General features: G+C 39.5%; 1 protein-coding gene across 1 annotated transcript in view; it reads right to left on the bottom strand.

Moving 5' to 3' along the window:
- The window catches only part of LOC133557798 (forkhead box protein K2-like), a 23249-nt gene extending 11194 nt beyond the window's left edge, over positions 1-12055 (bottom strand). The window contains exons 1-4 of the mRNA XM_061908601.1: positions 11539-12055; positions 5351-5545; positions 5129-5270; positions 2824-2970 (exon numbers count right to left, since the gene is read on the bottom strand). Coding sequence (XP_061764585.1) covers positions 2824-2970; positions 5129-5270; positions 5351-5545; positions 11539-11834 — 780 coding nt within the window. The 5' untranslated portion in view covers positions 11835-12055. The remainder of the gene's footprint in view (positions 1-2823; positions 2971-5128; positions 5271-5350; positions 5546-11538) is intronic.
- Positions 12056-12580: the final 525 nt, after the last annotated feature.

Genomic DNA, 12580 nt, shown 5'->3' with positions numbered 1-12580 from the left:
AAAGCCGCTAAAATTTATGATTCTTCGTCACACAATATTTTACTTCTGAGCGTTCTTGAATGTCAACAGAAGCAACTAAAACAGACCCAAACATACTGTAATGTAGTGATGTGAAGAAATGTGCAGAGACTTTGAAGCGTGTCGAGAAATGAAGGGGGCTTTTCTGTGAAGCGCGCATCAAGGCTTGTTTTATGTAGGGGAGGAGCCAGGTATAATGACGTGTGAAGTCTCGCGGCTCTCCTGTACCACGTGACCTTTTCAAGACGCGGTTCATATTTTGTTGGGAGACTTGACAACTTACAAACCGTCGAAGCTCCATTGAAAATATGGGCTTTTAAGAGTTGTGGTCATTTTGGAATCCAGACAGAAAATACAATTTGTTTTCAAAATGCCAATAAAATCCAAGTATGACGACTTTAATCAACTTATTTTGATCATTTCAGTCAACTTTTGGTAGTACAAATGTTTAGGCATAAACCTTTTACGCCACATGACATGGGTTCAATTCTCAACGTCAGTTGGCGAATGGGTTTATCGCTGTAAACATTACGTTTAATAAAGTAACATTTTTTGTATTTTTTTTTTTTTTAACCAGCCAATAGAAATCAATAGCTGGATGATAGAGAGGTTTTGTCAAGAAAACCCCCCCGCCGAAAACCAAAAATAAAAATTAACTAAATATCCTCCTACTGTACACAATTGTCCAAGTTACGTTACATAGTCATCTTCCTCTTCATGCCTTTTTCTCAAGGGAAACACATAAAACATATTTTAGTATACAGAAAACCATTCGGTCAAACATTTATTGTGATTCATTGTCATTGTCCAATAACTATAACAGACGCAACAATTCAGTGCATGACACAATATGTGGTGAAGATACAGCTGTTTGTAATCATACAATTGACCAGCAGGTGGTGTCTTGTGCCAAGGCATGTATTGAAGCTTCAGAAAGTCTCACACCAATTGGCTTAAGTAGCTCATGAGGCTTCATCTGACCATCACAACTGTAATGTTCCAAGAATGGAGGCTCTCACAAATTCCCAGGTTTGTCTTCATTTATTTGAAGATAAGCCACACTCATGTACAACAAGCTCAATGTGCGTCTCTCTCTCCATTCCCGGCAACACTCCCACAAACTCACCCAATAACAACACGTCACTTCCTCATCCTTGCCCCGGAAATCCCGCAACCCCAGTTAAAGCTACTGGCAACAACGCTGTACAGCAACCTGCACATTGTGTTGGCGGCTTTATAAGAACATCAGAAAAAAGTTATCACTTTTTCTAGAAAAATTGCGAAATTCCGTTTAATAGCAAGCCACTGTGACTTTTTACTTGTTAATGGACAAGGGATGTAACGGTAAACTATATAACGTATTTTTCGGAGTATAAGTTGCTCCGGAGTATAAGTCGCACCTGCCGAAAATGCGTAATAAAGAAGGAAAAAAACATATATAAGTCGCACAGGAGTATAAGTCACATTTTTGGGGGAAATTTATTTGATAAAACCCAACACCAAGAATAGACATTTGAAAGGCAATTTAAAATAAATAAAGAATAGTGAACAACAGGCTAAATAAGTGCACATTATATGACGCATGAATAAAAAACTGAGAAGGGACCTGGTATGTTGACGTACACATATTATGGTAAAAGTAATTCAAATAACTATAAAATATAGAAAATGCTATAGGTTTACCAATCTGTAACTCCTAATCGCTAAATCCCATGAAATCTTATACGTCTAGTCTCTTACGTGAATGAGCTAAATAATATTATTTGATATTTTACGGTAATGTGTTAATAATTTCACACATAAGTCACTCCTGAGTATAAGTCGCACCCCCGGCCAAACTATGAAAAAAACTGTGACTTATAGTCCGAAATACACGGTAATGATAAACAGCGGCAAAACTCCAGATGGTTAGTAAAGCCGTTTAATTTTTAAATGATTGAAAAGCCGTCATTTATTATTGCATTCTCGCCGGCATTGCTCACGTCCTGTTAACGCACCAGCAGCCGCGCCTCTGAAGACGGCACATGCCCACTTGCGCTGTTTGCAATGGCGGAAAAAAACAGACGGACCTTGCTCTTGAGATTTTGCCCTCGTAGTAAACGGACAAAATCTGAAGTCTGGAAATATTTTGGATTTATAAAGCATACTGAAGGTAAAATAATTAAGGATAGTCAGTCGATCACCAGAAAATGCAGGAAAAAAATCAGGCAACACTTCAAACATGTTTAGCCAACTTGTTCTAATACACCAATGAAAATGAAAATTAAATTTAGCATTCATACTGTAGCAAAAGTCTTCACATGTCTGCCACAATCATGTGTGTTCTTAAATGTGTATTCCATCTCGAGAGCAGTTTTGATTTGGTCTTACATGGCAAACAACAAAAATTAATGTTTTGGGCATTGTATAGCCAGACGCATACATTTGTCCAAATGTGGCCAAGTAGATGCATTGTGGGTTTCCCGGACGACGTCTACATCGTTAAAAGAAAAATCTAAGGAAGAGAATTCCTCTGCCATCTTCCACTAGTTTTTTATAATATATAAATCGCCCGCTTGAATATTCCCTCTTCAACACTGACATTAAGTGGCCAACTGACACGAAGGCACACATTACCCCCAATATATTGGTCGGAGAAGACATTGCTATGCTAATTTTTACAAACTTTTTCAGAAGTATTCTTTGCTGTTTGCTCTGTTCAAACAATAAAGCAGTTTTTGATAAACCAAATGAGCTTGCATGGCCTACATCACCAAATGAACAAACATATATTTACTGTTACAATAATGTGAGCATTACACTGACCTGCCAGCCTTTATCGGCCGTTCTGTAGTAGGGGTAATTCTTGGTGATGTGGGTGTATATTCCATTCAGTGTCAGCTGTTTATCTGGGGCCATGGTAATTGCTTGCACTATCAACTGTGCATATGAATACGGTGGTTTGGCATCATCCTGGAGAGAAGAACATTGGGGCTGTCAAAAAACTACAATCCTTAATCAGATTAATAACAGTTTTTAAATACATTATTTATGATATGCCAACTTTCACTGTACTGTGTATGACACAACATAATTATACATGTTTAACATACTGTATGTTTATAAACAGCTCCAAATGAAATGAGAATTCAAATCAGGTTAAAAAAAAATAATAGTACACACCACATTATTTGCCTCTTTCTTGCATGTCTCTGTGCACATTTTAATTTTCAAATGCAGCACAGGAAAAAGAGTAGAATTAAGAATAGTCACTTACACTTTTTGTTTTTAACTGTTTTAGCATTGTTCTTTTTGTAAAAAAAAATCTTAAAATCCACCCATAGTGCCAGTCAGCCCAATGGAATCCATCTTGCCTATGTGGTTCATGTTGTGTTCCACATAACAGTTAAGACTTTTGGTTGATTTATTCTCTGTTTCTACCATTATTTGCTGTTGTGTGCTTTCATTTTGTTACATCTGTTTCCAGTTTTCATTCTTAAAAAACTGCCACTTGCCTGCATTTAGGGAATGGGGCAAAGCAATCTTTCATTTTGTAATATTCTTTTGAAGGGGGAGTTTGTAAAGCAAGGTACCCACGGTGATTTTCTAAATCTGAAGAGATTTTTTTTATCTGTTACAGATGCCCCATATAAAGATAAAAAAATGGAGTTGGGATCGTTCAGGCATGTGAGCACCATTTGAGAAAAAAAATTTCTACCAGCACAAAGTGCTGCTACGCAAGCTCTGAAAGAAATTTTTTGAAAATCAAAACTACATTTGTTGGAATTGGGTGCGTGTCTACACATTTTACCTTTAGATTTATTCTCATCTACAACGTCTTTTGGCTGTTTTTTTGACACATGTTCCATGTAATGTACCACAGTATTTTGAAGTTTTTTAGTAGATAATTTAGTAACATTATCATTGAAAATGTAATGTAAAAATTCTATAACATGCATGCAAAGAACTCAAAAAATATTTCCCATTAGGAAAACCCTGTAGCCACACCTCCTTGGGCAATATACTTTCTATGTTGAGACCACTGTTTACATCCGTCACGTCAAAAATATAATAATGTATATATTAAATGTTTTAGAACTACAACTCAGGGTATCCTCTTAATATAATTGAAGGTGGCGTGCCAACAACAAGTAAGCAAGCGAGAAGATGCTAATTAGCAAGCTTGTTTCTGCGTCCCTGTTGTCCTCCTTCAGTGCGGAATTTAGGCAGGAGCAAGATAATATACCTGGGGCTCAGGCAATCTTTCAACAAATTTTGTTCAGAGCCTATTTTTTTTTATATTGTAGTGGGTTTACATAATTCACCCACGGAAATGTTGTTAATGTTGGAGAGTTCCGGTTGGTCGGGTTTTCACGGGACACATTTCCGGTGTTGTATGTTGTTGCGCTGCAAAGCCATGGATGGATACTGCTTGATTGCTGATTAGAAAATAAATGTCATTAAAACAATTAGCTCCATCTTTTGATATTACTCCTTCGACTCCTGTTCTTACACACTACAATATTGCATTAAAAAAACATGCAAGTGAAATTTCAAAGTGAAAGTGAATGTTAAAAACCGCAGATTTCCGCGTTTAAGACTTGCTTATCGCTGAGTTGTGTAGTTTCATTTTGTCTGCTTTCATCTATTTTTACTGAGTCTGTGCTTTTTATGGCTCTATGCATGAGGCCGTTTTACTTTTTTTGGACCTTAACTTATTAAAGACTCTATTGATTTTACACATCCATTATCCTTGCATCCTGTGATAATATAGACGCCATTTATTTTTTATATAAAATAAATTAGTTGACCCCAATCACAGGTTTTTTTCACAGCCCAAAAGAAAAATACAGGTAAATGGATATTTTTGGAAAAATTATATTTTCAGCTGTGGTTTGCATACAAAATGGCTCACGATTGACTGAATTGAATAGAGTTCTGTATTCCAAATTTTACCCTGCAGTGAGTGATAAGCAATTTTTAGACTTCAACGAGGACATTCTCAGCACATTAATGAAATACATTTTTTTTTAAAAATGCATTATTAATACTGCAGACTCACACAGACATTACATGTGCATCAATATCCTGTTTAATGAAGGCTTATCTGATTGGGACCACCTTCACTCACCTTTGGGCTGTCTTCCCCAGAGGCTTCCTTGTCGTTTTCAGAATGGGAGTTATCTGCTATAAGGTCTGAGGACAGAAGTCGATGGTTTCGATAGCTAGACAGTCCCGCCCCCCTCGGGCTTGAAGGGCAGGAATTTGCCGCGCTATAAAAATTTTGAAATGTTTCCAAATTCAGATTAAGAAACAAATCCACAAAATTGAAAGTGCCATCCCTTAAACTCACCTGAGGGTGCCAGTGGGTGAAGGCAGTGGGCTCATAAGATGGGCAATATTGTCCGGAATGTTGATGGTAAGTGGGGATATTTGAGGTTGCACAGACTTGACCGGTGATTCCGGCACAGTCCTTGGTTCCCTTTTTTCAGCAGAAAGTGCTGTGAAAGTGATTTTTATACTTGTGCTGGGGAATCGGAAGCAACATCTAAAAACAAACAAGAAGAAAAAAACATTTCAAACCATACACATATAACAAGCGTGTTATGTTTCATGTTACTATGTTTTGTGTTTACAACACACTTACACAAATTATTAATACGGTGACGAAAGACAGCTAGTTGTGTGTGCGCAAGTGAATAATATATTTTAGCGTGTCGCTACACTGAGGAAGTACGTCATCACTACTGTTTGTTTTAGCTAAAGTTAGTGTATATCAATTGCTTTTTATTTTATTTTTAATTCATAAAATATAATTGACAATACCAGCTAGCATATGTTTAAATGTCTACTCATAGAAGTTATGAATACTTATTGTATTAAAATTGTCATTCAGCCGGAATAGGATTGCTGACACTCATGGCCAATGATGTGCGATATAAACAATAATAATACATAATGTCCATGGTACAATATAACACTCTATTGCCTATATCTTAATTTTAACAGCTGGGTAGCGGCTAAAGTAACTGAAAACCTGTTGCTTTGCCCTAACATTTTTACGTCACTTTAAATAACTTTACAGCCAGAGCCAGGTGAGCATGGATGTCAACAATGTAGCAGTTTGCTACTAACTAGACACAAAACTTAGACTTAGACAAACTTTAATGATCCACAAGCGAAATGATTCCACACAGTAGCTCAGTTACAAAGGATGGAAAAGATGGAAAGGACAATGCAGGTACAAAATAGACTGAAAGCAAAATAAAATATAACATATATACGTAATATATGTACAGTATATGGTATATACTAATATTTTATGTCTATAACATATAAAATATATAACAATTACCATGTACAGTACTATATAATAATAATAGTATATGTAACAGCTGCAGCATAAAATAGAGAGTAAAAGACTAAAGAATGCAACACTAACAAAACCCGAAGAGGAATCGGTGCCAAAAAGAGGGAAAATTAACAATTTTTTGTAGCTTTGGTTCAAATAAAAAAATTTGGACACCAATCGAACAAAGGTAATCTGGTAATAGCGACTTGAACATGTTAAATCTTTTCTATCACACATCATGTAAAACAGTAAAGAGACCGTGTCAAAATGTGATAAAGTACTAACGTTTTATCAAAACCACTAACTATGAAAATAAAAAAACACACCAAACAAGCCTGACAGAATTGTTGTCTAAAGGCATTGTCTATCCAAAAGTAGTCCCGGAGACACAAAGAAATTTCAGATGCCATCTCAAAATTTGTGTGTTCATATGGCTCTGGTATAAATTGTCGAAAAGAGCTAACACGAAAAATTATTTTAGTTTTTTTTATTGTCTTTTCCCTTTATGTATATAATATGTGATTTATAAATAAAAGGAGATAAGTTAAGAAACATTTAATGCATGTATCTATATGTATCGTAAGAAATAATACCATCCATTCATTTTCTACTGCTTGTCCCTCTTGCAGTCATTGGGGTGCTGTAGCCTATCCCAGCTTTACTGGGCTGGAAGGCGGGGACACCCTGCACAAGTCGCCACCTCATCGCAGACAACATTCACACTCTAGGGACCATTTAGTGTTGCCAACCAGCCTATCCCCAGGTGTATGTCAATTCTACATTGTGATATATATCGTCATTGGGATATATAGTGATCTATATCAGGATATATATTTGTATACATATTGCACAACACTAATCGTGGCGGGCTCTTTCACAAAATCAGTCTTACAGGAGCTACCAACAATGTGTTACTTAGGGCGAAGCTTATATGCTTGAAACAGGGGCAGGGAGTGATGTAATGCTTGCAGCACGTTCAAAATGTTGTACTAATCAGTCCCAAACAAAAAATCTGTGTTACTATTAAATACTTACATATATGTGTGGGTTTCCTCCGGGTACTCCGGCTTCCTCCCACCTCCAAAGACATACACCTGGAGATAGGTTGATTGGCAACACTAAATGGTCCCTAGTGTGTAAATGTGAGTGTGAATGTTGTCTGTCTATCTGTGTTGGCTCTGTGATGAGGTGGCGACTTGTCCAGGGTGTACGCTGCCTTGCGTCCGAATGCAGCTGAGATAGACTAAAGCACCCCCCGCGACCCCGAAGGGGACAAGCGGTACAAAATGGATGAATGGACGTTTACATTATGTTGTTTTGCTATATTTTTTCCATTGTTGTAGCTTATTGTACAATGTTTCCACGCACTTGAAAAACTCAAGTGCGTGGAAACTTTTTGTGATTTTCCTTGCTGTATTAAAAACAACTAGCAACAAATTTAGCATCTTTTACAGGTGTTATTATAGACCGTTCATGTGCTGAAAGATTCTACTTCTGTCCCTCTGTGTCCCCAACAGAGAGAGAGCATCAGCGAGCATGACGTCACACTTGCTTCGTGCTGCTGCTCCAGTTGGAATTTCTCTCCATAAAAGCCGCCTCTGTCCTCTTAACATTAGCGCATTTTGTAGATCACTGTGTGCGGGTATATCTGGGATACATTAAAGTTGCATCCACATCGCAGACAAGCTGACAAGGCTCCATACAATTGCGTGTGTCTGGTATATGTCACAACATTTGGTTTCAGCAGCGTTGTTTTCTATTTTTAGAGGCCGAGTTTTTGGTGCATTATTTGTCAATAGTGCACAAATAATAGCTTATATATAACCATGCATTCTGTAACAACCTGCTGATGGTAATGTTTTTGGTTTGTTTGGTTTTGAGTTCATTTTACCCATGATCCCAAACACACCGTCCGTTCCTGGAAGTGGATTTGCGACAAATGAGAAAGTGTTATTGTATGTCTGGGGAAGCACGGAGACAAACGTGTTAGCACAGGAGGTAAAACCTCTTCGAATTTGGCCTGTTATCACTAGATTGGAATTTAAAGGTAAAAATAGCGTCGGATAGTTTTACTGTTTTCCAGTAAAATAAATTATTTTCAAGGTGTGGCAGCTATGATTTTGCTGTGGCAATGTGCCACAATCTGTTTACATTAAGAGGAAACCCTGGGTGATCAAAATACGTCTTTATTTCGGCGGCTAAATTTTCGGTGTATCACTAGTCAATTGTGCTCAAATAAACTGTAAAATATCAATTCCTATTGTAACTTGTCTTAAAGCATGTTTGTCTGTTATGATGTTATTTTTTTCATGGTCTTGAACGGATGGGTTTGGCAGAGAATGATTAAGTGTTCTTATGTGTGTACTACAATACATTATTATTACTTTGTTTTCACGTAAAAAAACCCTCCCATTTTTAAGGGGTGGCGTGTAATATTTTGCCGTGGCACACCGCCACAGTCACATACATTAAAGGTAAACCCCAGTGACAGCGTAAAATGGCTGACGGAAACTTTGCGGTGACAGCAGTCTGTCAAATTACTTTGAAACGGGTGGACTACGATGAGGCTATGACCAGCAGGCAAGGACAATGTAAGCACACATGGGCGCTTAAATATTTTAAATAGTAGATTATTGCATATTGTTTGGATGTGTGGCAACTTGAGACAATAATGTGTTGAGTAAGTCTAGAAATAACATTTAGCAGTTATATGCATTTAAAGGAATAGCCTAATATTTGAAAGTCGTAAATACTCACAATTGCAATTTTTGCCAGAAAAATCGCAATTAGGTTTTGTCTCAAAATCGTGCAACACTAATGTCCATCCATTCATTTTCTGCTGGAGCCTATCTCAGCTGCATTCAGGTGGATGGTGGTGTATACCCTGGACAAGTTGCCACCTCATCGCAGGGCCAACACAGATGGACAGACAACATTCACACTCACATTCACACACTAGGGAGTCATATCAAAGACTATAAAATGGGACCGATTACCTCCCTGATTGGCACTCAGCATCGAGGGTTGGAATTGGGGGTTAAATCACCAAAAATGCCCTGCGATGAGTTGGCGACTTGTCCAGGGTGTACCAGCGCCCCCCCCCCCCCCCCCCCCCCCCCCCCCGCGACCCCAAAGGGAATAAGCGGTAGGAAATGGAAGGCTGGATCACCAAAAATGATTCCCGGGCGCGGCCACCGCTGCTGCCCACTGCTCCCCTCACCTCTAAGGGGGTGATCAAGAGTGATGGGTCAAATGCAGAAAATAATTTTGCCACATCTAGTGTGTGTGTGACAATCATTGGTACTTTCACATTAACTTAATTTAGTGTTGCCAATCAACATATCCAGTATGAAGCATTTCCTGTTTCTACCACCTTTCGAAAGCACCGTTTTCAAATAGAATGCTTTCTCCTTCTGTTCCATAGCATCATGTACAATATAAGTAGCGGATGTTTCACACTGATTGGTACAGCTTCAACAACCATCTGAATGTCGTCCGGTTGTCATTGTTCACTACACGGGAAAATAAATAACCGATCACTGACAGTTGTGCTGATGTCTACTTAGGAAACAGCTTTTGCCCAGATAATTGCACGTCACGCAGTCAACCTATGAAATGAGCAAGAAGGTTTTACTTTATCCGGCGAGAAGGACAAGCGGAAGTAAATGAATGAATGGACGGCGGAGACACTGCGCAGGCGCATAATCCAAGTTTTTGCCTGCCTCTCCCTCACTTGCAACGTATCCTAGTTCACCAACAAAATATCTAGCCACAGCTTCTTAAACACGATTGTTTCTGCTGTAAACTTGGTTTGCTTCAACTATATCAGTGGTTCTTAACCTTGTTGGAGGTTCCGAACCCCACCAGTTTCATACACGCATTCACCGAACCCTTCTTTTGTGAATTTTTTTTTTTTTTTTCAAATTCAAGACAAAGTTCTATGTTTTTTTTCCTGGTGTACAAAATGACCCGTGCATGAACTCACAACAAATTACACACTTGCAAATCAGTGTGACTTCTGCTGTTGCCGTATCAACCGATATGGAAAAGTTTTTATTTACACGATGAGTCCATACTTGCCAACCCTCTCGATTTTTCTGGGACAATCCCGATTTCCAGGGCCCCTCCCGAAAATCTCCCTGGGAAACCATCCTCTACAACCTGTCGTCACGTTCGATTTTCCTCCATACAAACGGCGTGTCGGCACATTCACATCATTTATGTGGCTTTTACACACACATAAGTGAATGCAATGTATACTTGGTCAACAGCCATACAGGTCACACTGAGGGTAGCCATACAAACAACTTTAACACTGTTACAAATATGCGCCAGACTGTGAACTCACACCAAACAAGAATGACAAACACATTTGAGGAGAACATCCGTACCGTAACATAAAACGTAACAAATACCCAGAATCCCTTGCAGAACTAACTCTTCCGGAATCTACAATATACACCCCCGCTACCACCAACCCCCCCACACCCACCACCTCAATTCCCTGCCCCATCTCCCGAATTCAGAGGTCTCAAGGTTGGCAAGTATGGATGACTTGGGTGTATCTTGATTGGCTCCACCGAACCCCTAGGGTTCGATCGAACCCAGGTTAAGAACCACTGAACTATATATATATATATATATATATATATATCAACAGAATCGCCATATTGTAAATTTGCAAAATGTCGCCGGTTTTACATGAATATTGTTTATATTGCTTGCTCTCCCTCATGGTTAGCATGCAGACTGGGAGCTTTACCAAACGCGTCAGACTTGAGGCATAATTACATGGAAATGCAGGTATTTAGCATTTTTACAAGGTTCCGGAGGAAACCAGTCTCCGATTCAAACAAACAGGAGTTGGGGGTTAAATTTAACGCAATGCTAATTCCAAAGCGCAAATTTGGTAAAAATATACAGGCCGAATAAAACAATTTCGAATGACGCCGTGGACTTAAATGGAGGGAACCTATTTGCTTGACTACAAGCGCAGGCATGTTTTCACTGCCATATTTAGCATGGAGGTTCGGCGTGACGTTATCGTACACACCGAGTGCGTCCTTTGACACAACACGTGCAACACAGCTGCCGGACAGCAAAACAACAACACGACATTACCACGATGTGTGCAGCGCTGTCCCCTTTTTAACACCACCACCAACAATAATTATAATAATAAATCCTACATTCGTGGAAGCTGCAGAGGTGGAGCCCCTCTTCTCTGGAACACCCCATCCACAAACACCCCGTTTTTCCCCAGGCATCGGAGGTAGAATTCCCCCGTGCAAGTGCCATCTTCACCCGCCGTGAAAATCTCGAGGTGCCGCCTGGAAATGAAGCTCGAGTGTCCCATGCTGACGTCCACGGAGCCCTGCGAGGAGTTCCGGCCTATGGTCACCGACCTTTTCTTCATCAAATACTCGAATTCTCGGCCCTCGAACCGGGCTACAGCCGGCCCCGACGTCCCGCTAACCACCGCCATCTTTTGAGGAGTCTGCTGGGTGTTTGGAATTGTGTTTTAAATGACGTTCGGGTGGTTGCAGTAAGGCAAGGCAGGTTACTCGTGTGTATTTGTAAATCCACAAAAAAAAAAGAATGTGCCAAATTTGAAAGCGCTGCAGCTCTAACAGAGGACGTGCTAGGCGTGCTAGACCGACCCGGGCTACGGCGGCTCCGACCTACCGCCGCGAAGGAGAGGGAAAAAATTGAAGCGTGTGGGCCAATCAAAAGCGAGCAAACGGGCGGAAGTGGCGTGACAGGCGTGCTGTTAGACCAATTAAAAGCGACTCCGGGGAGGAAGCTACAGTGTGTTTACCAATTGCAATTACAATAAAAATAGACGAATACACGCGTGGTTGGTTGCACTATTCATGACTAAATGGATGAAAGAATCCACACACAGGCTGGTTTGGATGATGTGGTTCTTTACTGGTAGCTGCAATGAGTGATCAGATTACACATACACACAATATGTGGTTAGCACCTCTGCTGGTTTCGATGTCATTAACAGTTTGCAGGAAGTCTGCTCAAATACATAACATTTTCATATTTGAACAATTACATGAAATGCAATTACAGGTGTAACTTAATACAATGGTTTTTAACAGTATACATTTTTCGTGTGATCATATAGTGCAGGGGTCAACAACGTGGTGCCCGCGGGCACCATGTAGCCCGTAAGAACCAGATGAGTTGCCTGCTGGCCTGTTTTAAAAAGTGCTCAAATAA

Source organism: Nerophis ophidion, linkage group LG08 (genome assembly GCF_033978795.1).
Source record: "Nerophis ophidion isolate RoL-2023_Sa linkage group LG08, RoL_Noph_v1.0, whole genome shotgun sequence".
Classification (NCBI taxonomy): domain Eukaryota; kingdom Metazoa; phylum Chordata; class Actinopteri; order Syngnathiformes; family Syngnathidae; genus Nerophis; species Nerophis ophidion.
Note: the sequence above shows the minus strand (reverse complement) of the source record. Positions and strands in the feature narration are given on the sequence as shown.